At 44.8% G+C, this 27,648-nt stretch overlaps 1 protein-coding gene across 7 annotated transcripts in view; it reads left to right on the top strand.

The window, feature by feature from the left end:
* Window positions 1-27,648, top strand: part of PTK2B (protein tyrosine kinase 2 beta) — a 115,248-nt gene that overhangs the window by 41,711 nt on the left and 45,889 nt on the right. For all 7 annotated transcript variants that reach the window (XM_081944297.1, XM_081944296.1, XM_081944301.1 and 4 more), the window contains exons 2-3: window positions 21,960-22,215; window positions 24,787-24,965. In XM_081944297.1, coding sequence (XP_081800423.1) covers window positions 21,994-22,215; window positions 24,787-24,965 — 401 coding nt within the window. In that variant the 5' untranslated portion in view covers window positions 21,960-21,993. The remainder of the gene's footprint in view (window positions 1-21,959; window positions 22,216-24,786; window positions 24,966-27,648) is intronic.

Below are 27,648 nucleotides of genomic sequence, written 5' to 3'. Positions count from 1 at the left end.
CCTAGGCGCCGCCCCCCGACACTGTTTGGTGGACAGCACCTGGAGAAGTCCCTCTCTGTGCGAGCGAATTGGTCGTAGGGATGTATGGGGCAGGACGCGATCCCGCAGGTAACTAGGTCCTGTGCCATGGAGCGCTTTAAAGATCGTTATCAAAACCATGTATTGTATGAACCTCCAGTCCCATCACTTGACAATATATGTGCTGAGTCGGTCAACAACCAGCTGGAAGAAGCAGTTCTGTAATGCTGGCTGCTTGATGGCTGGGGAATTCTGGGAATTGAAGTCCACACATTTTCAAGTTGCCAAGGTTGAGAAACACTGCTGAATGAGCTGGAGACAACTCAGCCTTCCCCTGCTCTCCCTCTCCTGGTATACTGGTTTATTAAACTTATCACCCATCCATGTCAGTGGGAGATAACTGTAATTGATGGGTACTTTAGCCTAGCTAGGGAAAGCCTAGACAGACAATAGTTCTTTCCTGTTGTATAGACATGTTGCATGGCAATGTTTTGTCCTACTGTAATACCTGCTCTAAAAGTTTCTGTGGTCATCCTGAAGCCCACCCAGACCCCTTCGGAATTTGTGGATAGAGATGACCCTGGGTTAACAATTTCCAGCACAATGATGCCTATCTCATGCCTCTTCCAGCAATCTAGAAGAAAAAACAAAATAGCCTCATTCTGTCTCCAGCTCCAGAAATATTCAAATAATCAAAATGGCAAATGTTCAAAATTCCAAACTCAGGGGAGGGAATTCCAGCTGATCGCCAAGCTACGCTTTAGGGGAATGTTTACACTATTTCCATTGCACACTTTGAAATTTGCCTCTGCATTCTTTTTTCTTCTTCCATGCTGAGTAATCTTTGCAATCCGTACTGCAACCCATGTTGCTTTCATCCTCCAGTCACATCCAGTTCCAGTATTGCAGCTGTCTCCAGTCTGAGGTATTCTGGGTTAGATAACAGGTCCCATTTGTCTATGCTGTGTGGAGGCGGATGGAAACATCTTAGAACTGTGTGGGGGCACTTTTTTCCATTTTTGTGCTAAGCTGATGATAGAAGCTTGCTTAAGGTCAGGTAATGCAACTACATTCTTCATTGGGCAGGAGGGCAATAGGCTAGCATAAGGTGCAAGGCAGGTCAAATGATGTTGTTCTCCATCATCTTACTGCTGTGTGAGGAAGCTACCTCATTTGTTCTTGGAATTATGGTCCAATACATTTGGAGGGTTAGATTAGAGTAACTGGCTAGGGAAGACAGGACTGGTGCAGTGCTTGCTACCCCTTCAAAAGTGTCCAGAGAATTTCAAGTAGTTCTAAGTACATCAATGAAATCGCTGGCTGGGCCAAGAAACAAACTGGATTTGTTCTACATTGCAGCCTTACAAGAGCATCAGTCAATAATGCATCGGTCAACCAAAAGAAAAACCCTTGTGTCTAGGATATTCTGTAGACTTACAGGATCTTACCTTGGTCACTTGGAATATCTTACTTATAATCTCCCAAATTTGGATCTCGACATGTATTTTGAGCCAGACTGAAGTGTCTTTTCTTCACAAGAAAAAATTCTCCTGTGTACTACTTTCTATGGATATTTGTTTCTTGGGGATAATTCCTGTAAATCTAGAACTGATTGACTATTACAGTAGAAGGCATTGAGGACCATTTGGGTCCAATCTTCTGCTTGGTTAAGGTATCCTTGGTTGGTTGCTCTATAACCTCAACTTGAATATTTCCAGTGGAGTGGAGTTCATCTCATCCCCATGGTAATTTCCCTACCATTGAGGAATTAGCTATCCTAAAGTCACAGCCAGAAAATCCTAAAGTCACAGCCAGAACCCACCTGTTCAATCTAGCCGGCCTGGCCTAATTCCTAATTCCCAATTTTAGTTCCTCAAGCCTGCATTTTTTAAATTTTCTAGGGGTATACTTTTAATTGTTTTTAATTTAATTTTTAATTTTTGTACAGTTGTATGAGGTTTAATTCATTTTTAAGGGTATGGGATATTCGTCTTTTGTATTCGTTTTAATGACACACCTGTACACCGCCCCGAGTCCCTTCGGGGAGAGGGGGCGGTCTAGAAATACTGAAAATAAATAAATAAATAAAATATGCTACAGGGAAGCAAAGAGAAGGGAAGAAGGAGTGAAAACATTGGGAACTCATGGAGGATTGGTTATCAGTTCCTACTGGCAGGAGGGATGTGGGTTATTCAGGGAGGGTTCTTAAGAAAGCACTGGATAGTTTTTGGCTGAGAGGCAAGCCACAGATTGTGCAGCTCTGAGCAGTTGTTGCTGTAATACAAAATGCCATTTAGGAGCACTGATAGTCTCCTCGTCCTTCATGAATCTGTCTGATATTGTCTTCTCCAATCTGGCCTGCTTTGACCCTACTGGCTACATTACACGAGAGCAATGATTTTTTTAAGATAAAAGAAAACTCAAGTTTCTCAACACTTTACTGTAGTAGTTGATCTATTGGGACCTCCAGTTCTTGGAGGAATTTAGAGCTTTCTGTCCCACTATTTTAAAGAACTTTTCCAACTCTTCCCTTCAAAGCAAATAGAGATAAGTAAAGCCAAGGGTGATCTTCAAAAATTTTAGCAAAGGGTTTTCTGCCCAGTTACTGGGTGGGCCATGGTGGGCATGGCCTAGTTGGCCTCCTGCACCATGGCTGGGGGGGGGGGGGCGTTTTTACTCTCCCTGGGCTCCAGAGGCTTTCCTCGATCCTCCGGGAGCACGAAAATGGCCTCCCCAGGTTTTGGAGGCGGTCTGGGGCCCAGAAACAGCCTGTTTCTGGCCTTCCTGAACTTCTGGTTGGCCCATTTTTCAGCCTCCCTGAGCCTTCACGCACGCCCTGCACTTATCTGCATCCAAAACGGGCTGCGTGGGGACTCCTGGGAGGGGAGGGGTGGGCGAGGTGGGGCCAGCCAGAAGTGGGATTTGGGGGTTCTCCAAACTACACAGACTCTTAGCTAGAGATTCTCCTGAATCCCTGTGAACCCCCAGTAGCCCACCCCTGGAAAGCCCTATCCAGTCTGTCACCTGGAAATGGGCAAGATTGCAAAGGACCATAATGGTAACTATATATTCTATATATTGACATATGTTAAGCAGATAATGTTTGAGAAGAAACTGCCCATACCCCCCTAGTGTTTCCCCCCATCAAACTTGGCATCTTTAAAGTATGTGGACTTCAGCTCTTAGAATTCCCCAGCCAGAATCCCTGGAATTCTGGGAGTAGAAATCCACACATCTTAAAGTTGCCAAGTTTGAAAAAGACTGAACTATCACACCCACATCCAAAAGTTGAGAGACAAAATGAAGCCCGACATCCAGTTACACTGCTGAGCAATCAGGATTTTTCAGTATTCCTCAGAGGAGCAGACAAGACAACATGTAATTAACACCAGGGTTGCCTCTTGCTTAGAAATCCCCCATCCTGAGCTATACATCATGTCAATTAAGGAGAGTAGAAAAGACTCTTTAAAGGGGTTGGAGATGCCCATCTGATCACGGTAAAAAGACTGTTTTCTATCGCCACTGTCACCATACCTCCACAAAGAATCCTGATTTCCCATGCAAGTCACTGAAGGAGGCCTTCCTTCCAGCTCCATTGGTGGTTTAGGTTGCCAGGCTCTTATGAATTAACCTCTCTTACTGCACTGAACCTATGGAACCTCCTTCTGCATAAAATAAGATTAAACTCATCTTTCCCCTCCAAAATCTATGGTACCCGGGAGGATGAGAATTACAATTTAAAAGATTGTCGCAACTCATTTATGAGTTATGAGTCAATGCTTTATTATTTGTTCTTAAATCTGCTGTTTTCTTTTTGCTTTTCCCAACATTGAATGCAGTCTTATTGTAATCTTCACCACCTTGAATTTACTATTCAAGATGGAAAGATATAACTAGTTTCAATAAACAAAGGAATAATAAAGAATCCCCTTTCATTTTCTCTGTCCTTTCCATCCATAGAATCTCACTGGGTATTTGATTGCTCATCCATGTCAGAAAATGATTAATCCAGCTGTGATATGTGCAGAAGATATTCCACAATGGAATATCTAGTAAGGGCTAGAGAACAGCAGCTGTGAACCAACTGTCTCTGAGTAGATGAAGGCTGCCTTTTTTTTACATTACATTATAACTGAATTGGAAGGGACCTTGGAGGTCTTCTAGTCCAACCGCCTGCTCAGGCAGGAAACCCTACACCACTTCAAACAAATGGTTATCCCATCTCTTCTTAAAAACTTCCAGTGTTGGAGCAATCACAACTTTTGGAGGCAAGTTGTTGTGGTTTTTTTTAGCAGAGTTGGAAGGGACCTTGGAGGTCTTCTAGTCCAACCCCCTGCCTGCTTGCTGAGCAGGTGTTGCAGGTAGAAATGGCTCCAGAGCAAATGCAACTTTTGACGCCAGAGCTGGGAGGGCTCGTCCACAGCCAGCCAAATCATTCCTTGATTGTTCTTAGGACTCTGCAGAATGTGCAATGATTTTAATTCTTTGTGTGTGAATTAAATCTGGGGATGATTCCAGCCAGGGCCACCTGCAGTTGCTGTTCTTTAGCAGGTAGGAGAGAGCCACACAAAAGCAACAGCATGCTGTGTTTTGCTGGCTTAACCACTGCATTCCTCCCACGGGCTTAAGTCTTTCATTCACTCATCAGGGCCATTTAAGGAGTCTCCCAGGGAAACCAATTGCTCCTCATCTCGCTTTCTAGCAGTGTCAACTCTTTGTGGGATGGAGGTGGTGACACGGTGCCAATCCCTGGCATCGGAAACCAGTAATATGGTGAAGCATGATTAATAATAGCCATCCTGCTTGAGAAAGTACATCATTTGAAAGGCTCTTAGATCTTGTTCCCTGTAAATAGGAACTCCGCCTCTTGCCCAGCTTCATGGGTCATTTAGCTCAACCTTGACTAACACGGGAGTTTCTGCCATCTGACGGCACCAGGGATGGGCTGCTGGGGGTTCACAGTGGTTTGGGAGAACCTCTAGCTAAGATTCTGTGCACTTCGGAGAACCCCCAAATCCCACTCCTGGCTGGCCACGCCCAATACACCCTGTCCCTCCCAGGAGTCCCCAAATAGCCTGTTTTGGATGCAGGTAAATTCAGGGCGCATGTGGAGGCTCGGGGAAGGTGAAAAACAGGCCCACTGGAAGTTTAGGAAGACAGACATGGGCCCGTTTCCGGCCTCTGGAGCCTGGGGAGGCTCTTATCTGCATCCAAAATAGGCTGCATGGGGACTCCTGGGAGGGGAGGGGTGGGTTGGGGTGGGTGGGGCCAGCCAAGAGTGGCAATTTTGCCCTCACAGAGACTCGAGGAAAGCCTCTGGAGCCCAGGGAAGGCAAAAACGCTCTCCCCACCATGGTACAGGAGGCCGACTAGGCCATGCCCACCATGGCCACACCCACTCAGCAACTGGGCAGAGAACCCTTTGCTAAAATTTTTGAAGCCCACCCCTGGACGGCATCCTTGATCTCCAAATAGATTTTTAACCACATATTGAACCTCAGGCCTTCTCTATGTAAGCCACCTAGCTTGCCTGTGTAGATGAACCCATTTTATGGGGAATGTAAGCAGGTTGGCTGTACCATGATGCAGAGAAAGAAAGGTAATGGAGGTGGAAGTACAAATCAACCACGTATTTGCACTGCTCTGCGTTTCCTCTCTGCTGTTTCACTTCAATGAACAAAGTATCTTTTAGCATTTAATTTGGTTTGACTGTCGGCTCAACTATACCTGTAGTATGTTCCCTTTGGTCAGAATGATAGAGTGCACAAAAAAATCATAGCAAAATACTTGATCCGCCTGCCAATGATCTTCCAACAAGCCTCGGTCAGATGGGGGTTTCTTCAAGGCTTATTCTTTAACCAGAGTTAATACTGAAATCGTGGAAGTGATAATTCTGCTCTAGGCTCCACTGGCAAGACCACATCTGGAATATTGTGTTTAATTTTCCATAGTAGGTGAAGAATGCTGAGGAGTGGGAAAGAGGGCTGAGAAGAGCAAGAAAGAGGGTGAGGGATGTGGAGGCCAAATCTTATGAAATGGACATGTATGATCTAAAGAGAAGATGTGATATATATAAGTATCCCAATACTTGAAGGGCAAAGGATACTTGAAGGGCAAATACATCGGGAAATGGGTGTTTTTTATGTCCACTTGTGCATAGGCTTAGAGCAAAATCCAAATGGACGGAAGCTTTATAGGAAAGTCCAACTTGAAGTAAGGAGGAATCGCCTTACCATGAGAGTTATTAACCAGCAAAACAATTTCTTGAGTTGAGGATGATCCATCACTGAAAATTTTCAAAGTTTGGGCAGCAATTTATTTGGGATTTGTAAAGATTCCTTCCCTGGGTAGGGGGTGAGGGTGTTGTCTAGGAGATCTCCAAGATCCCTTCCAGCTTTTTGATTCTGTAATTCCAATTGTGCTGGCAACTGAGCCTAAGATCTTTGGCCATCTCCATTATAATAGAGTTAAGAAAAAATCTTCATCTTTGATAGTTTTCAGTGTCCTGAAAGTCATTTCTTAAAAATGCAATTGTGAATCTTGTTTGTGAGCAGTAGATTACCTCTAAGGTCCCTTGCAGAAATACAGTATACTTAATTCTGTGGTTTTCCTTAGATATTTTTTCCTACTTCCATTACAAAGGGCAGCTTGAGGACCCTTGCGAATGTCATCTCCAAACTCTTTGAGAAATCAAAGGCAAGGGGTGCTGGGAGAGGGGGAGGGGGCAGGAGAGAGGGAGGATGAGAGAGGGGGGTGGGGGAGAGGGAGAGAGGGAGAGGGAGAGATGGAGATGTTGTATATATCTTCAAAAGAGAGGAAACAAAGACCTGGGTAATTACAGATTGTTCAGCTTAATATTGATACTAGACAAAGCTCTGGAACAGATTATTAAGTTGTTATTTGGTTAGTATTTGGGGAAAGAAATACATTGCTCAACAGAAGTTGCATGAGTTCATCAAGAATAAATCATACCAAACCACCCAGATTCCTGTTATCAGTTTATCAGACCATGGGATATGGTGCGAGAGATGTACCTTCACTTCAAACCTCCCATGAGACTCTTGCATGGAAGAGGGCTAAATGTAAATATAATATGTAACTCTTCAAATAATTGTAACCCAAAACTATCTATAATCAACTACCTGTCAAATGTCAAGTGGCATATTGCAAGGCTTTGTTCTAGCTCCTGAGCTGTTTAATTTCTTTTTAGAAATGACTTGGATGAGAGATGGTAAAATATAATTATCACATTTGTAGGTGACATAATGATGAAGGGATAGCAAGCCTCTTAAAGAACAGCTTCAAGATTCTAGACTCTAGAGGATGTTGACAAGCTGCAAAATTGAGCAGAATACTCATATATCAAAAAATATAATAATCCAGCAAATATAAATAAGCAATGAGATGTAAGGAAATGCCTTCCACCAAATTACATTTTTGATCCTTTCTACCTCTAACACTGGAGGTAATATATTCATTTATGATGACTGTTTGCCATGGATAATCTCATTCTCTATGAATTTGTCTAATTTGGTCCCCTCTTTTAAGCTATCAGTCAAGCTTGTGGTGGGGAAATCCAAAGTATTAAAAGTTTTCATCAGTCCTGAATCTCCCACCATTCAAGTTTCTTAAGCTCCAGTATTGTTTGCCTTTCTGTGATAGCAAGAAAAAAATAGATTTGTACATCTATTAGATCTCCTTCATTGTGTTTCCCCATTCATTCATTCATTCATTCTGTCCAATTCTGTACAATGCTTGCATGAAAAAAGTAAGGATAATTTAAAAAGTAAGGATAATTTAAAAAGAAAAGAAAAACACCAAGAAGACAAGTTCTAAATAACAATAAAATTACCTTTGGGGCTCATCCACTCTGCCTCCAGATCTAAGAGAATAGCCGGGTTTTTAATGACTTTTTGAATATCATCAGAGTGGGAGCTGTAGGGGTAATTAGGGGATGCTTTCAAGAGGATAGGTGCTGTGGCAGAGAAAGTATGTTCCTGAGTCCTGATAAATGCTACTGTTTTGTTGATGGGAGCTGGGGTGCACCCACTGTACGCAATCCTATTGGCTCTGCAGAAACAGTAAAAGATAGGTGGTCCTTCAGGTACCCAGGCCCATGACATGAAGGACTTTAACCAGCAGCATATTGAATTGTACCCAGAAGGCAACAGCTAACCTGTGCAGTAGTGGCATCATATGGACATAGCATAACATGCCCACATTGCTGCTTTCTGGAACAATTACAGCTTCCAAGTGGTCTTCAAGGAAGAACCATGCAGCATGAATTGCAGGAGTTCATTTATGAGGTGATTGATTCGTGAGTGACTATTTGAAAGGTCTCCCAATACAGGAATGAGGGCAACTGACACACTAGATCGGGGTGTGAAACTCGCGATGTCACATGATATCGTGACTTTTTTTCCCTTTGCTAAACTGGGGGAGGGTGTGGCCAGCACGTGATGCATCTGGCCCACAGGCCACAAGTTTGACACCCTTGCACTAGACCAATCTGCAAAGGCCACAGCTGCCCCCTATTCTTTGAGTAGCAGCTATAAGTCCAGGAAGACTTCCAGATTGTGCAGCAGCTTTGAAGGGTGAAGTAAACCCCACTCAAGATGCCCTTAAAAGATCCAAAGTCCTTAGAATCAGGGAAGCCAAATATCCACAGCCAGTCAGTTTGGGCAGGATTGGCCCTGAATCTGCTCCTTTGCATATAGACATGTCCAGGCTTCAGGCACTGGGACAGCTCCTTCACAAGATCAGACTGTGGCCAGGATGTACTGTTGAGTATCGTCAGTGTGCTAATGCAATTTGACTCCAAACTAACTGATGAGCTCACCTTGCAATTAATTATGCTAAACAAAAGGGGTGAGAATATGAAGCTCTAGGTACCTCCTGAGAATCCCCGGATTTAATCTCACAGAGAGACACAATCAGCAATTGACTGGGACTGACTGTTAAAAATGAGGAGAACCAGTATAACATAGTATCTCCATTTCCTAAACCTTACTATTGGTTCAGAAAAATACCATAATTGATACCATCATTGGGAGATGAAGGACAATTAAAATGGATGCACCACCCATATCCTGGCTCCCACCAAAAATCATCAGTAAGCACAACCAATGCAATCTTTAGCCTGAAACAGGTCCAGTTAATTAGTTTCCTCTGAACTGCTGTCCAATCACCTGCTCAATAACTTCCCAAAAAAGGGAAGATGGGAGATTGGGCAATAACAGACCAGAGGAATTGGGTCCAACAATAGCCTCTTGAGAAGAGGGCATGCCACCACCTCCTTCCAGGCTGGAGGGAATATGCACTCTTTTTCAGACAGGTTGACATCACTGCATGGATCCAATCACAAGGTTGACATCACTGCATGGACCCAACTACGGGTCACCTCCCAGGTTGTCTTAACAACCCAGGAGGGATCTGGATCAAAAAATGAGGTAGCCAAGTTCACAATACAAAAATCCTTGTTTATTTCATCAAGTGTCACAGGCTCAGACTCATTTGAGATAACCCCTCAAGGGCATCCACCATTTTATGAGACGTTGTTTTCCTAAAGGATTTGTCCGTTGGCTATAGAAACTAAATGGATGGATGGATGGATGGATGGATGGATGGATGGATGGATGGATGGATAAAATTCTTTTTCCATGACAGCTTTATGTTAAGGGTTTTTATGAATTATGTATCAAGACATTAGTGACTGTACACCGCCCCGAGTCCTCTCCGGGAGAGGGGGCGGTCTATAAGTGTGAATAATAATAATAATAATAATAAGACCATTTCTTAGTTAGTCACTCCTAGTTCAAATCACATCAGCATATTAAAAATAAGTATCTTGTTACTTTTGGTCCAATTATGTACTTTTATAATCTATAAAACAACTTTCAGTCTTGTTCCTTGGCCCATGATTTTGAAAAGAAATTGGCATCAGTAGTTATAATCAAATATCTATTCAACTGAATAGTTGTATATGCCATGCTTTTTAAAACTAGAATCAGGGGCTTTTATAAAAGCTGAAAAATTGTTATTACCAGACCAATCTTTGTGAACCTTGAAACTCATTTGGTATTTTATGCTTTAACACAGCTTGCTCTTGGGAGTGAGATGGAGGAGGCAGTTAAGATGGCTCATGGTGAGATGGACTCACAATTTCTGCTCAAGGAGCAGGAGGTAGCTGTGGCTAGGGTGTCATTTGCACAGTTTTGAATTGTATTTCAGTTGTGTCCTTTCCTGGATTGAGATGCCCAACTCACAGTCATTCATACCCTAATGACTTCTAGATATGAGGAATGGTTACGGGAACTGGGTATGGCTAATGAACAGAAGGACCAGCAGAGACATGATAGCAGTGTTCCAATATTTGAGGGGCTGCCACAGAGAAGAAGGGGTCAAGTTATTTTCCAAGGCACCCAAAGGCCAAACAAGATATACTGTAATAGATGGAAACTGATCAAGGAGAGATTCAAGTGAGGAGAAATTTTCTAGACAGTGAGAACAGTCAACCAATGGAACAGCTTGCCTTCAGAAGTTGTGGGAGCTTCATCACTGGTGGGGGGTTGGACTAGGTGATCTACAAGTTCCCTTCCAACTATATTAAACTGTTTTTTTCAAAAAACCCTTCATGACTTAGGGCCAGATTACTTATGATACTGTCTCTCTCCAGTTTTTTACACTTCATATCCCATCAGACAAGAGGTACATGCTATGGGCCCCATCCACCAAAGAACTGGCTGGCGGGGCCCAGGAGAAAGATCTTTTCAATTGTGGCCCCTGGCCTCTGAAACATCATTCCTCTAGAGATCAGATTTGTCCCACCCTGTTGGCATTCCATAAACCCCAAAGATGTGTTTCTGGGCTTGAGTCCAGAGCCCCAAATGCATGAGGAAAACCATTTCTTGATTATGTTGATCTCTGTGGTTACGATTCTGGGCTGCTATAAGTCTTTATATACAGTTACAGTCCTTGACATACGGCCACGGTTGATCCCAGGATTTCTTTGCTAAGCAAGCCAGTTGTTAAGTGAATTTTGCCCCCTTATACGACATTTCATGCCACAGTTGTTGAGCAAATCACTCCAGTTGTTAAGTTAGTAACCCATTGGTTAAGTGAACCTGGCTTTCTCATTGACTTCGCTGATTAAAAGGTTGCAAAAAGTGATCACATGGCCCAGGGTACGGCAAGGGTCACAAATATGGGTGAGCTGCCAAGCGTCTGAATTTTGATCACATGACCACGAAGATACTGCAACAGTTGTAAGTGTGAAAAACAGTCAAAAGTCACATTTTTCATTGCCATTGAAACTTTGGTCCCTGAATAAACCGCTGTAAGTTGAGAATGACCTGTACTTTTTTTTATCATTTTAAGGTTTTATTTATATATTTTACACATTTCTGAACCACCCATCTTCCTCAAAGGGATGTTGTAAACTGCCCAGTGTTACCGCACTTTTCGGAGTATAAGACATACTCCCCCTCCCAAAAAAAAAGAGGATGGAAATGTTGGTGCATCTTATATATCAAATACAGCCATTTTTGGCCTCCGGAAACCCCGCTCCGCGTGTCTCATTTTCGCCAAAAACAGGCTTGTTTTTCACAAAAATGGGGTGCACAGAGGATTTGGGAGGCCTGACGAGTGCTCCTTGGGGCTGGGGAGGGCAAAAATGCGATGCATGGGGGGTTTGAAAGGCAAAAAATGGGCCCTTTTTTCACAAAACAGTGGCGTTTTTGCCCTCCCCAGCCCTCAGTAGCACTCTGCAGGCCTCCCAACCCTCTATGCGGCCTGTTTTTGTGAAAAATGGGTGAAAAACAGGGCCATTTTAGGGCTCCCAAACCCTCCAGGTATGCCCAGGAGCACTCTGTAGTCCTCCCAAACCAGGGGTAGGTTTCAAAACATTTTACTACCTAATCTGTGGGTGTGGCCTATTTTGTGGGTGTGGTTTGGAGGTCATGTGGCTGGGTGGGCGTGGTCAACTTGATTTCATTCACCATGAGATGTCATGGATTAGGTAAAATGTGGTGAAGCTCATTTAACAATGCTCTTGCTTAGCAACCAAAATTTTGGACTTAATTGTAGTCATAAGTCAAGGACTATCTCTGCCTTCTTCTGCATGGCAGTCTTGTCCTAGTAAACTCCTTCTCCTTTCTGGCAATTTTTCTCTCTGTTAGAGGCACCAAAATAATCCAGACAATGTAAGGTTTTCTGCTGCAGCAGGAGTTTGGACTAGATGACCTCTGAGTAGCCTTCTAGCCCTGAATTGCTGCACTGTTTTCTTTCTTTCTTTCTTTCTTTCTTTCTTTCTTTCTTTCTTTCTTTCTTTCTTTCTTTCTTTCTTTCTTTCTTTCTTTCTTTCTCCTTTCCCTCTGTGGGACCCCCCCCCCCCAAATAACTGCTGAATGTCACTTTGCAAACATGAGCAGCTTTTCAATTTAAAGCAGGACTCCAAAGTTTGCAGCTTTAAGACTTGTGGACTTCAACTCCCAGAATTCCACAGCCAGGCATGCTCAGTTCCGATTTAAAGTGACAGCATTTGTTTTTCTCCTTTGCTGAATCTCCTGGCTGAAAAGTGAGTTTCGTTTTTTCTTTCTTTCTTTTTTCTCTTTCTTTCTCCCTTCCTTTCCTTCCTTTCCTTCCTTTCTTCCTTCCTCCCGCCCTCCCTCTCTCTCTCTCTCTCTCTCTCTCTCTCTCTCTCTCTCTCTCTCTCTCTCTCTCTCTAACATTTTAAAGCTTTTTTTCCCCTTGCCTGAATCGGCAGGGGAAAAAAACATTTTTTAAAAAAAAGTTTCTGACAAAGCTTCTGATGGGAGATCAGGTTCGAGGGCGTGGCCAAGCCACCATTTTTACTACCGGTTCTATCCGGTATGCCAGATTTTCACTACCTCTTCTGGCGTATCAGACCATATAGGGAAGAACCCACCTCTGTGTGCCGGTTTTGCAAAAAACGAGCCTGTTGTTCGCCTTCCAAACCCCTCATGCATCGTGTTTTTGCCCTCCCCAGTCTCCAGAAGCACTCTGCAGGCCACCCAAACCCTCTGTGTGTCCCATTTTTGCAAAAAACAGGACACACAGAGGGTTTGGGAGATCTGCAGAGTGCTACTGGGGCGGGCAAACCTTTTTTCTTGTTTACCTCTTCAAAATCTTGGTGTGTCTCATGCTCTGGTGTGTCTTATAGTCCAAAAAATATGGTACTTATCAGAAATGGGTGGCTATACTTTATAAATCTATTAAATAAATAAATAAAAATAAAATCATGGGATCTTTAGGTCTCAGATGCCTCCATCCCAGCTTCTATCAGCCCAGCAGTACTGTGGATTTGCCTGCCGAGGTGACTGCTAATGCTATTTTTGGGATCTTGGTTTTTTTTTTATATGATGTCCCATTGACAATCACACAGCTGTACTTCCCTACAGAGGCACCTGCTTAATAGGGCTATGTGGAGGAGAGATGGGGGAAAGAATGCACAAGTCATTAGCAAATAAATGAGAGGGTAAATAAGATCTCGGCTCTGGGAGAGATGGAAGCATGAGAAAGAGACTCCAAAGAGCCCTGCCTTATTTCCGTATGGTATTAAGAAGAGGGAGAGGAAATACTGGCAGACTTTCCAGGTTCTCTTATTATATTCTACAATGTTTCTCAACTGTGGCAACTTTCAGATGTGTGGGGTGGTAATTGAAGTCCGCACATCTGAAAGTCGCCACAGTTGAGAATCACTGTTCCACAACAATAAAATAGAGTTCCAGTTGTCCTTATGGTGTGTTTTCTGACCTGGCCTACATCAAAGGGCTAATAGGCTACAATATTAATTTGCATACATTAGGACAATCATCAAATGGTAGTATAGTGTTAGGATCAGAGGTGGGTTCCTACCGGTTCGAGCGTATGCCGGCCTTGGTCGCAGAACTGGCAGCCACCCAGGCTGGCCATGCCCCCAAACTGGTTCCACAGTCACCGCCGTCACCACCGGCATCTTTTCCCCCCCATTGAACTATGAAAGCATGTGCAGCACGCATCCAACGCGCATGAGCAAATCTGCAGTAACGCCAGCTAGAACCCACCCCTGGTTAGGATGTTCTGCTTTCAGCTTAAAGATGGTAGCCATGATATCTGGTCTCTGCTGGATTAAATCGAGCTTTGGCCTGATCTAGTACAGTTTATTCTCATGACATCATGACGTTGCAACGGGGCCGGGCATCTACCTCAGGCACCCATGCTGTGCATGCATGCGCACCCACTGCCCTGCGATGTTCCAGCTGCTCGGTGGAGGTCGTGCAGGTGCTGTACACTGCGCCCGCGTGCACAAATGGCCCAGTTAGCTTAAAAAGAGGTAAGGAACGTGTGCGGGCGGGTGGGCCCAACAAAACACCCTTCCAGTACGGTGGCCACTGCTCCCAGCTGCCACTGCTACGCCCGTACTGGGGCGTACCGGCTGAAACCCATCACTGATCTAAACCCAGGATGGGTTTTCCTTCTTTTTCATATGCACATGCATTTTTAAGCTTTCTCTTTAGAGAGAAGATGTAGAGTGGATTAGGTCAGCCAATTCCTCAGCAGGTCCATTAACACAGCAAGTCTGCTCTTAAGCAATTCAGGATTTGGCTTGCTGTCAAATAAGGGGTTGGGTTGTTGTTTTTTTGCTTCATCTCTGGTCATAGCAGAAAATGATGCAACTAAAAGGCAGGGAAGCCGAAAGTGGCTTTTCACCAATTGCCACTATTAAATGAAAGAGAAAGAGAAAGAAGAAAGAGCATAGCAATCCTTGTTCTAGATTTCAGTGAGAAAAAGGTTTTAAAAAGCAAGCAGGATGGAACTTGCTGATAACCCAAACCCTCACAACCTTGAAGCATTTTTCTTCCTTAACTGCAGAAACCTTTATAGCTCCAACAGGCATCAACCTGAATGTGGAGTTAGACCACATGTGAAGAGGTCTAAATTTGTGCTGACACTTTCAGCTGCCTTGTAGAATTTTGACTAGAGCTTTCTATAGCGATTCTCAGTCATCCAGGTCGTGGTTGTCCCAAAGGTGCTTTTTCAAGAGGCAACTGGAGTTTCTTGTTTTTACAATACAATACAAGAGTAGAGTTGGAAGGGACCTTGGAGGTCTTCTAGTCCAACCCCCTGCCTAGGCAGGAAACCCTATACCGTTTCAGACAAATGGCTATCCAACATCTTCTTAAAGACTTCCAGTGTTGGGGCATTCACAACTTCTGGAGGCAACTTCTGTTCCACTGATTAATTCTTCTCACTGTCAGGAAAATTCTCCTCAGTTCTAAGTTGCTTCTCTCCTGGATTAGTTTCCACCCATTGCTTCTTGTTCTACCCTCAGGTGCTCTGGAGAATAGTTTGACTCCCTCTTCTTTGTGGCAACCCCTGAGATATTGGAACAATGCTATCATGTCTCCCATAGTCCTTCTTTCTCTTAAGCTAAACATACCCAGTTCCTGCAACCGTTCTTCATATGTTTTAGTCTCCAGTCCCCTAATCATCTTTGTTGCTCTTCTTGCTTTTCTTCTTGCTTCTTGCTTTTCTTTGAAGACACTTCACTTCTCACCCAAGAATATTCTTCAGCTCTGACAGGAAGGTGTGGAATGGAAGGAATTATATTCCTTGCAGACAGCTGGTCATTTGCATCCTTTTAGAGAATTATTGAGGCCACTTGGATGTTTTATCTGTGTCCTCAGGGCCACCTGAGTAATACAACATCATACAACATCATCTATCTCCAGTCTACAACACAGTCCTTTCAGCAGTTCCAAGAAGGATCCACATCCATTTGCACAACTCAGGTGACCCTGAGGACACAGACAAACCTCCAAGCGACCTCAACAACTATCTAAAAGAATGCAAATGACCAGATGTCTGCAAGGAATATAATTGTACTGAGTGTAGTTTACGGTTGGGATGTTGGGAAAATCAAACTGAGCTCTCTGAATTGGCTCAGTCCAGCCTAGCAAATCTTGATTGCTCTAAGATTAAAATTGTAATTACCCTCCAAAGAAAGGTATGCTCCACTAAACCAGATTACAGCCTGGAATGTGTTTTTCTACAGCAGAGTGGTACAATGGCCTACAGCAGTGATGGCGAACCTTTTTTTGGCTCGGATGCCAAAAGCACAGGCGCATGTGTGCCCACCCCCATGCCATGCCCCTTGTGCATGCACGCATGACACCACCACCACCCGCTGCCCCCCGCATGTGCACACGGCCTTCTTGGAGCCTGGGGAGGGCAAAAACGGCCTCCTCTGCCCCCCCTGGAGGCCAGAAATGGTCCATTTTCCAACTTCCGGTTTATGTGTTGGGCCATTTTTCACCCTCCGGAGGCTTCAGGGAATCCTCCTAAAGCCTCCAGAGGGTGAAAACCAGCCCAATGCGGAAACCAGAAGTTCGGGAATGGATTTCTGGGTTGCCCGTAGGACCATTTTTTCCCCTCCGGAGGCTTCAGGGAAGCCTTCCAGAGGGTGAAAAACAGCCAAAAATGAAGGTCTAAATCAGCTGGCCAGCACATACATGCGCACTGGAGCTGATAGGGCAACACCTCATGTGCCCTAAGAAATGGTTCCACGTACTAGCTGTGGCATGCATGCCATAGGTTTGCCTCTACATGGGGCTTCCCTTGGGACGCGCCCGGAGACTGCAGCTAGTCCAAAACGCGGCCGCGCGGGTAGTCATGGGGAGTACCAGATACTCCCACGTAACACCACTCCTGTGCGAGCTGCACTGGCTGCCTGTGGTTTTTCGGGTGCGTTTCAAGGTTCTGATCACTATCTTTAAAGCGCTCCATGGCACAGGACCTAGTTACTTGCGGGATCGCATCCTCCCACACACATCCCTGCGGCCAATTCGCTCTCACAGGGAGGGGCTTCTCCAGGTGCCGTCCACTAGGCAATGCCAGCGGGCGGCGCCAAGGAGCAGGGCCTTCTCTGTGATGGGCCCAACCCTCTGGAATGACCTCCCCCCCCCCGATATCAGAACCACCACGGACCTCCGCTCCTTCCGACAAAAATTGAAGACTCACCTGTTCCGATTAGCTGGCCTGGCATAATTATAATTGTTATAACTGTTACCTCCTGGGAATATACTTTAACTGGTTTTTTAAGGGTATTGTTTTAAATTTAATTGATTTTAGGGGTTTTAAAGCCATATTTATATTCTCGCTGTACAGTTCTTTTAATCCTTTTTAACCTCCTCCATATGTATATTTATATTTATATTTATATTTATTCACTTATGTATTTGCTGTGTGGACTGTACACCGCCCCGAGTCCCTTTTGGGAGAGTGGGCGGTCTAGAAGTGCGAAGAAATAAATAAATAATAATAAATAAATAAATAAATCACGGGCCTAGAGGTAGAGCTCTCACCTCACATCTAGGAGGCTGGGAGTTTGATTCTAGGTAGAGGCAGATATTTCTCTCTCTGGGCACAATGTGAATATATCTGCTATTCATGATGTGAATATAACTCCACATTGGTAGCAGGAAGGGCATCTGGCCAGTAAGCTCCTTCAGTTGCCCAGACTCCACCCCACAAGGGATTACGGGGTCATTACATGCAGATGATGATGTGTTTTTCCCTAGCTGAGTGATGAAGAGGGGTGATGGGAGATCTTTTGCAGTTCTTCATTTCCTGAAGGTCTCTGAAAGGTTGAGAAGCTCTTCACAAGACAGCTGCATTTGTTGTCTCTTTCCTTCCCCAGAAAGCTGCAAACATTTTGAAGAATGAAAAAGGAACGTGTGAAAGCAGATAATGGAGCAGGTCTTGCTTTCTTATCCCGGAGCTGCTACTTAGAGTCCTGATAAACAAGAAGCAGAACTGCTCTGGGTACCAGATGGATAGCTGAAATTGGCAAAGATCAGTTAGTGGCAGCAGTTTGGAAAAACTCAGCCAACCCACTCCAGCTCCCCTGGGAAGTGTCTGTACTTGTGAGAATCACACTTTCTTGCAGATCAGATGCCTCCCACCTTGATGTGGTACTCAAAGGTCAGGTTTGTGAGGCTTTGACACCCTCTAGCGCCCACTTGGAGCAAGAGCAGTATCTGAAAGTACCCATTTCCTTCCGGCAAAGCTCCTGCTGCTTGGGTGGCTGTTTTATCAGGAGGAAATTCAAAAAGTGCAACATTTCTTCATTTCAGGGAATTGATCATTGTGAGGTGTGTTGTTGTGTGAGAGTGCTATGTTTATTCCCCAAGCAGGGAGGGGTGTGGGGGGATGAAGTCCAGATACATATGGATGCTTCCACCTGGCAAGCTTGGATTATTTTTGGAGCTGCCCTCTCCTGCCTAACTTTGCAAGAGATGAATAATAACAACACATCCCTGCACAGGGCCTGATCAGATACTTTGGATGCTATTAATGCAGAGAAGTGATACAGATGGTGAAGGAGGAGGAGGAGGTGCTATAGTAGCAAAAAAAAAAAAAAGCCCCAAAAACTGGAGATGTGGAGGGGAGGCTCAGATCTAGCTCGGTGCAGGAAATCTCTTAAGGAAAAGCTTTCATTGTTGCATTGAAATGCCTTAACATTCAGCTAAGAACTACCCTGCTTGGAATAAACCCAATGTTCAGGAGGTCCTAAGTGGGACTGTTTCCCTAACATCCCTGTGTATTGTCCTTTCCTCTGAGACAAATGTGCCCCAGAAGACTGGACCAAGCCAGAGGAGTACGAGGGTGGTTATTTGGAGGGGGGGGGTTGTCAAGCATGTATGAGAAAACAAGTATAAGTATGACTATAACATATAAACAGATAAGTATAAGCAGGTATATGTATATACATAAGAAGTGAATACAAGTAAATGGGAAGAGTAGGACTCGGACGGTAGACATGCTGGTACGCTTCTGCACACCTCTTTACAGACCTCTTAGGAATGGGGTGAAGTCCACAGAAGACAGTTTAAGGTTAAAGTTTTGTGGGTTTGTGGATGTAACAACAGAGTCAGTTAGTGCATTCCAAGCATTGGCCACTCTGTTGCTAAAGTCGTATTTTCTGCAATCGAGTTTGGAGCGGTTTACCTTAAGTTTGTATCTATTGTTTGCCCATATATTATTGCGGTTGAAGCTGAAGTAGTCGTTGACAGGTAGGACGTTGTAGCAGACAATTTTGTGTACTTAGCTGAGGTCAGATTGTAGACGGCGTAGGGAAAGTAGAGAGAAGGGGGGGAAGCAAAGGAGGGCTCTGTAACAGCAGTGAGTCCCCGCTGGAGTGTGACTCTTGCTAGCCATCTGCAAGTGGGTTGACCAAATTCTTGCCCTGCAGAATTGTGTGTAAAGACTAATGTAAACAAAGGCATCTTTGGGGACATGACATTTCAGAACTGAAAATGGCTCTTTGTAGAGGGGTGTGTGTGCATGTGTGTGTGTGTGTCCAGTTCCTCTGCTTGAACTTCCCGTCTTACGTTCTTGTCCGCTGCTTGAGGCTGTTCTGTGTTGGAATAAAGGTAATCCAGGTTCACTGTGCATACTTTTAATTGGGTTCGGGGACATCAACACTGAAGCAGAAATCATGTTTTTTGCTGCAGTTCTTTGTATCATTCTCCTCTAATACCGCTATCTAATATTTGGCTTCCTCTGCAGTGAGCATGTTGATCCATGGACCGCGGCAGTCTCCTTGTTAAGGGTAACTGAAGAACATTTACTTTTTTCCCGTGGGTTGTGTTGCCCTTATTTTAGAACAATTTGTAATTCAGTAGCGTTGACTCTCTGGAGGGGAGGGGGGGCTATGTGAAAGCAAGAGCGGAAGGAAAACACATGTTTTCAGGGAACAGACATGTGCACAGGCTCATAACGTTATGACAAAGGATCCAAGCAAGACAGAAAAGACGATTTCTCCCTGGAAAGCAGAAAAAGTTAACATCTATGGTATATTTAACAGGAGAGGGTCAGGGGGTAGCAAAAATGCCCTTCCATACAGCCCCTTCCTCAATTTGGGGGGTTATTTGGGTTATTAAAGGCATCCACAGTTCTCCAAATCAAGCCAGTCTAAGGACCATTTATAACTTATTGGAATGGTGTAGAATATTAAAATGATCCTTAGACCCACCTCCTGGTCAAAGTCTGGAAACCAAGGAAGGGAAAGAATGCTTAAAGGTGGCCCTGAGACAGGGTGTATCCTATAGGATTGTTACAGACCTACCATACCCAAAGCCCTGGGGAGGGGGAAGGGTGTCGTTGCTATGGTGTTGCCAGTGCTTGTTTGGTTGTTGTGAGAACAATTAACCAATGGAATGGGGGTTGCCTTCAGAAATCATGGGTGCTCCATCACTGGAAGTTTTTAAGAAGATATTGGACAGCCGTTTGTTCAGAGTGGTATAGGATCTTCTGCTTATGCAGAGGGTAGGACTAGAAGACCTCCATGGTCCATTCCAACTCTGTTATTCGGTTATTCTGATTGGATTATACCAACCTTACAGGTGTAAGTTCTGGGAGATTCATCCTCAAGGGTTGCTTGAGGTATGCGTCCTCAAATTCTGTGCTTAGCCCTGCCCCCTTTCTCTTATATAAATGGTTAAGAGCCGAGATGGCGCAGTGATTAGAGTGCAGTACTGCAGGCTACTTCAGTTGACTGCTAGTTGTAGTTTGGCAGTTCTAATCTCACCAGGCTCAAGGTTGACTCAGCCTTCCATCCTTCCGAAGTGAGTAAAATGAGGACCCAGATTGTTGGGGACAATGGGCTGACTCTGTAAACGGCTGTAAAAGCACTATGACGCGGTATATAAGTCTAAGTGTTATTGCTAAGTGCTAAAAGAAGGTTTTATACCAACACATTTTATCTTCAGTGCCCATTACTTCAGAATCATCCGCTCCTTTACACGGAGCTTCAAAAAATGTATAATACAGTGTCTAGAACCACAGCCTCTTTTCTTTTCTTCCAAAATGGGTTTCTGAGGTTTTGAGGGAAACGTTAATAATGGGGAAATGTGGACCTCCTTTGACATCCACAACAAGACCATTTCAGCCAGATCTTTTCTTCCAGATGAGAGAGGCTGCAGATGTTCTGTGCTATATTCTTCTGATGGGTACCTTTGAGATTTTAGGAGCAAGTTGCAGGCATTTCCTGAAAATAGGTGCCAGAGGAGGACTTGCCTCTTTTCAAACTGGCTACCGTGGAGGTTGTTGGTAGCTCTGTAGAACAGAAGGTTCTTTGCCAGCCCCTCTGTTATCCCCAGTGTGTCAGATGCTCTGCCACAGAACCCAACTATCAGGGCTTTGTCTTTTTCAGAGCAGGCAGGTATGTCTCCAGACAAAATACTTAGCTAGAGCCATCCCCCGCTTTTATTTTCAAAACAATCTTTTGGAGCCTAAAATGCTTTTAGAAATAAATATACTTCTAGACCTGCCGCTTTGGTTTTCAGCAGGCTAACTGGTTTTTTTTTAATGGAAAAGCTAATTTAATGTATAAAAAGTCATGTAGGATCAAGAAATGTGTGCATTGATACATTGGTACCTGGGGTGGGATTGAAAAATGTTAGCAAATCGATTCTCTGCCCAGTTGCTGTGTGGCCATGGCCATGGGGGCGTGGCCTACTCTGTCTCCTCACAGTGTAGCGGGGGGGGGAGTTTCACCCTCCACAGGCTCTGAAGGCTGTCTCTGAGCCTCTGGGAGAGTGAAAACTGCTCCCCCAGACTCCGGAGATCCTCCCGAAGCTGGAAATGGGCCCTTTTCCAGACTTCTGCAACTTCCAGTAGGCCTGTTTTTCTCCCTCCCAGAGCTTCCGTGCAGGCTCTGTACCTACCTGGCATGATGAATGGGCCGCGTGACTCTTGGGAGGGGCAGGGTGGGCAGGGAGAAGCCATCCGGTCTTTCAATAACTGGTTCGGCAAACCAGATGCAAAAGTAGCATCTGGTTCACCTGAACCAGTACGAACCGGCTGAATCCCACCCCTGATTGGTACCCACAGACCTGTTTTCTTGCTGACTCCTGTACTATTTTCTTTCTGGTTGTCAGGAGGTAATGATCCAGCATTAGCATTGCATTGCTCATGATGATGTCCGGACTGCCGGAAGCCTTGAGCCGGCTGAGAGCAAATTCTCTCCGCAGTTGCTTCAGCCTGGTGGGGCCCTCAGAGTCCACCATGGTCGCTGTACCCATTGATATCGACAAGGATGAAGTTCGGATCCTCAAGGTTTGTTTCCACAGCAACAGCTTCAACATGGGAAAGAACTTCAAACTGGTGAAATGTACAGTCATGACGGAGATACGGGTGAGTTTCGTGAATCAGACTCATTGATTGATGGCTTCTTGCAATGGGCCGTAAACCTTCTGGTTTACATCAGCGTTCCTCATATTTGATGAGAGCTACTTTAGGGTGGGGTTAAGATATCAGACTAGAAACCAGGAGGCTTGTCCCACCTTAGGCATAAAGCCAGCTGGGTAACCTTGAGCCGATCACTGTCTCTCAGCCCTAGGAAGGAGGCAATGACAAACCACTTCTAAAAAACCTTGCCCCCAAAAACCTGCAGGTTCTTGTCCAGCAATCTCTGAGAACCAGACACCATTGAATAGAAGAAAACAAGCAAACTTGGCAGTTTTAACCTGGGTGGACTTCAAACTTCCAGAATTCCTCAGAATGCTGGCTGGGGATATCTGGGAATTGAAGTCCACATATCTTTAAAAGTTGCCATGTTTGAAAAACACTGATTTCGATGAACAGAATGCCCCTTATTAAAAGATGTGCAAGTGTATATATCACCAAGGTATGGGTTCGATGTGTTTCTGCACATTATGTGTAAATTGCATCCCCTCCCCTATCAATTCCCATTCATTAAGGGCCAGAGGGTAGATGATTACTTTGGTCTTTGGGGCAATGGGGAGGAGGGAATAAGAGTGGAGACAGTCCTTCCTTTTGAACTTGTTTTCCCATACCCATCCTTAATATTGGACCAAAACCTGAAAAACAGGCCAAAATTGCATCACCAACATTTAGTAACAGAGTCTCAGGCTCCTGGGGGCTTTTGATTTATTATCCTTGACCAAGGACTGCTAGAGTTCAAGGAATTGACATTTTACAAAAGATCTCTTTTAAAACAGTCTGCCACACCTCTCCTCACCCTCATCAGAATGAATTAAAACTGACAAATTTTTAATGGCCGAGGGCTAAAAACAGGAGCGGCGAACCTTTTGTGTTCCATATTTTCCTTAATTTCCCAAAGCCATAGAAAACAGGTTAGTGGCGCTATGACAATATCAAAATGAACAGGGCTAACATTTTATTTTGAAAAAGTGTGCAACTAAAAATTGGTGATTGGGGCAGAGTAATCCTTAGGGCTATTAAAAAAGGGGGCTGGGGACTGCACATAACCCAGCAGCCAAGGTTGGTGACCTACAGACTAAACCATTTTGGAGTTTAATTTAACCCCATGTTAACCCTAGGAAAATTGGGCATTGAGAAAAGCAGGGTTGTCCAAAGATTAGCCATGAAGGAGAAGTGGAATCAGGGAAATTCTTAGGTATCCTTGTCCACACTGGATTGTTATACACAGACATGCATAATCAAACATACAAATTTTGGAATGTATGTTTGTTTAATTTATATAGTCTTGTTTTTGTAATATTTCTGGTACTTTTGCCAGTTGTAGGGTTAAATCTAAACCTGCCACTCTCCCTTTTGTACATGAATAATGACATTTTGGCGAAATAAGTTTCAATATACAGAGAACATTAGAATGTAACTAAGTGGAACACACCTGTTTAGAAGCAGTCTGCTTCTGAATCTAGCTGTTGGGACAAAGCAAAAAGAAGATGTATTGTCTGTATGCTTTGTGAATATTCTAGAGCAGGGGTGTCAAACGCAAAACCTGGGGGCGGGCCCAGATCCGGCCCATGGGGTGCTTAGATCTGGCCTACGGGGCTGCCCTGGAAACAACAAAGGACCGGCCCACAGTGTCTCTGGCAGCAAAACAGAGCATGGGAGGGCTGCAGGGGGCCCTCCTGAGCTGCATTTTCACTGGCAGAGTGTTGCAGGAAGCTGTTGCAGCCATAAATGGAGCTCAGGAGCCGCCACGGGCACCCCCAACATGAGTGACATCAAGCTGGCCATGCCCATCCTGGCCCTGCAGTGTCAAACACAACCCTGATGTGGCCCTCAATGAAATCGAGTTTGACACCCCTGTTCTAGAGAGTGAACTATTCTTGAGAATACAGTGCTGAACTAGTGTTTTGGGTGCAATATAGCAAACTGTTTCTTAAATTCAAAGTATGTTCTTCTAAGCCTCTTCTGAGTATATTGTCTGACTTCTTAGGTTTTGTAAGACTTTAGGGGCCTTTTCATAGGGTTATCAAGCCAGTTACCATCTTTCCCCCAGAAAAACAAAATAAACAAAATGTGAGATCTCCACACTTTTTCCCTCTCATTCAGACGTTAATTCTTGAGTCCAAGGAGGAATGTGCCAAATGATTGTATACATGAAACATTACAGATGACACCAAGTGACATTAGTGGGTTCCCAAAATGTCATTTGGTGTGTTGCTAGTGAGGTGTATATATTACAGTGTTTCTTGGCAACTTGAAAATATGTCGATTTCAATTCCCAGAATTCGCTGGTCAGATTCCCACCCCACCCCCCTTTGACTCTTCTTTTTAATGAGAAATGCTTCTTGCACTACTCCAGATTAAATTCAAATAGTGGGTAGATATCTGATTTCTTTTTAAAGTATTGATCATATAAATTATCAGATTGTTCTGTTCAGAATGTCTTTTAAGTTCACAAGTTTCTCACAACCTTGTTATGGTTTTCTCCCCTTCCTGCCATTTTTCTGGATTTTTCCTTTATAGGAAGTAATAAAGTCAATCCTACAGAGTGGAAGAATTGGTCCTGATATCCAGCTTGCTGAGTGCTATGGATTACGCCTGAAGCATGTGAAATCGGACGAGATCCACTGGCTTCATCCAGACATGACAGTCGGTGAAGTCCAGGACAAATACGAATGTTTGCACCTTGAGGCTGAATGGAGGTATGGAGCACCTTTTGTATCCATGCTGTTCTCACCAACCCTCTTGACCTCAATTCAGATATGATCGTTCAGGCTAATCTTTCCAGATTAACTTCATTCTTGGGTACTAAGGGAGGAGATAAACAGGAGATAAAACAAGTCCAGTTTTTGTCAGGCCTGGTAGTCATCTTTTGCATTGGGCCTTCAGGCCTTCCACCCTAAATGCTGTGGGAAAATGGGAAGGTGGATTATATGGCATATGGGAGATATACAGTCAAAATAACAATCCTTTCTCAGAGAATCAAGGACATCTTGCCCTGCACCTGGAGTGGTGTGACTGGGAGGCATCTCCAGTTGGGATTGTTAGATCGGGTAAAGGAACGGCACACTCAGGCTTCACAGTCCAACAGCTCTTTATTAATTCAGATCAACTATGTACAATCCAGCGAAGATTCAGTGTAACAGCAGCCCTTTTATAGGGAGCTGTCAGACCCTTCGACCAATCAGATTGAATCTCTGTTCCCACTGGAACAGAGGACCTTGGTGTAAACCACTATTACAGTTTCTGGTATCTAACCCCTCCCCTCTTAGATGGTTTTAACCAACTTGTGATGTAGTCAAGCAGGTAGGCAGGCTTTCTGGTGGATCTCCTAGACCTGCGCAGTTCAGATGGAGGGTGTTCTTCAGTCAGGTCGGACAGACTTGTCTCCGCGACTCCACCTGGTGGAACCTCCTGGAACTTCTCATAGGCCGCGGTTGGAGTTTCTGGAGCCGGCTTGCTCAGAACTTGCTGCGTGCCTGCAACGCTGTCAGATAAGTGTCCCGGTACTTTCGGGATTGAGTTGTCTATGTAAGGAGTGGATTCATGCTCTTTTTGGGTAGGGCTTTGGCTAACTTTTGCAGGAGTTACCTCTGGTTGCCTAAGGCTAAAGTTGGAGATGCAGCCATGCAGTTGGTCTATATGCTGTCTCCAATTTCAACTATCCTCAAGCTCTATTAGATAAGAGCGAGGTCCGGTGATGCCTATTACAGTGGCAGGAATCTAGAGAGCCCACTTCCCAGCGTAGTTGTGGGCATAAACTTGATCCCCTATGCTAAAGTTTCTTATTTGGCGGTCGAATCCAGGGGCAATGCGACAGAGTAGTTTGGGTGTAGCTGGTGTAAGTGAGACCTTAGCCGGCGACCAATTCGAAGCTCGGAAGGGCTTCTACCGGTGGCAGCACTTGGTGTGGTGTGCTGTATGAGGAGGAATTGATCAATCAGTGTTTGCCAATCTTCTGGGCCCATTCTGGATAGGACTTCTTTTGCAGATCTCACCATTCTCTCCGCCTGACCATTAGAAGCTGGATGAAATGGAGCAATCAGGGCATGTCTGATTCCCTGTGCTGCTAAATAGGTCTTGAATTGCATAGCCATAAATTGGGGCCCATTGTCAGAGACCAAGACATCGGGCAGATCTTGGGTAGAGAAAAGTCTCTGTAGTGCCTTGATGACCGCTTCTGCCGTGGTAGAGGTCATGAGGACTACTTCTAGCCATTTTGAGTATGCGTCCACAACTACCATAAGGGTCTGGCCATGAACTGGGCCAGCAAAATCTATATGCACTCTAGACCATGGTGCTTGAGGTCACTCCCCCTCCTTAGTGGGCATCTCTGGGGGAACTGGTCTGGACTCCTGGTACGGTGTGCAGGTAGCCACCCATTCTTCTATCTCCCTGTTCATGTTAGGCGTAACTCCTGGCCAAAGATTTCATCCTGAAAATTCCAGGTGCCCTACGTGTATGCCTTCTAATACTGCTATGCGCAGTTTGGGTGGAACAATGACCTGGTCCCGCCACGGTAAACAACCATTCAATACTGACAGTTCATCACGTTTGCAGTAAAACATTTTAAATTCAGACCCCACAGGCCCTTTGGGCCACCCCCTCCACACCCAGTTCAAAACCTGTTTGAATGTAGGGTCTTTCGCTGAGTGGCGGGCAACGTCACAAGACAAAACAGGACCAGCCTCAAGACAGTCAATGAGGAGGACTGGCGTCTCGGGTAGGGTCTGTGAGCAGTTCAGGCAGTGGGCATCAACTCAATGCCTCGGCATGCCCCAAGGTAGAACTGGGGCGATGGATGAGGCGATAAGTGTAGGCTGCGAGGAAGATTGTCCATCTGGTCATTCGCGCCGACAAAGAAACAGGAGTAGATTGGTCCCCAGCCAACAAACCCAGAAATGGTTTGTGGTCCGTGACAAGTTCAAAATCACGGCCGTAGATGTACTCGTGGAACCGATTTACCCTGGTGACTGCAGCCAGAGCCTCACAATCCAGTTGATTGTAGTTCTGCTCGGCAGCAAACAATGTTCACGAGTAGTATGGATCGGTGCCTCGGTTCTATTGGGCATGTGGTGGCTGAGGACCGCTATGACGCTAAACGGGGAAGCAACGCATGTTAGGACGAGTGGCAGTGTCTGGCTATATTGGACCAAAAATGTCTCCGCTGACAGCAGTTTCTTTACCACGGCTGCTTCAGCTCTGCCCCAGGACCACTTGGCGTGTTTGCTGAGAAGCCAATGCAAAGGCTCAGCAACCGTGGCTTTCTGTTTGAGAAAGACATTGTAGAAATTAAGGAGCCCGAGGAACGCCTGCAGTTCGGTTTGATTGCGAGGTGTAAGGGTGTCCTGGATTGCTTTAATTTTTTTGTTGGTTGGGTGAATC

Source organism: Natrix helvetica (assembly GCF_964273705.1).
Source record: "Natrix helvetica genome assembly, chromosome: 2".
In the NCBI taxonomy this organism is placed as follows: Eukaryota; Metazoa; Chordata; class Lepidosauria; order Squamata; family Natricidae; genus Natrix; species Natrix helvetica.
This window is presented reverse-complemented; position numbering and strand designations above follow the sequence as displayed.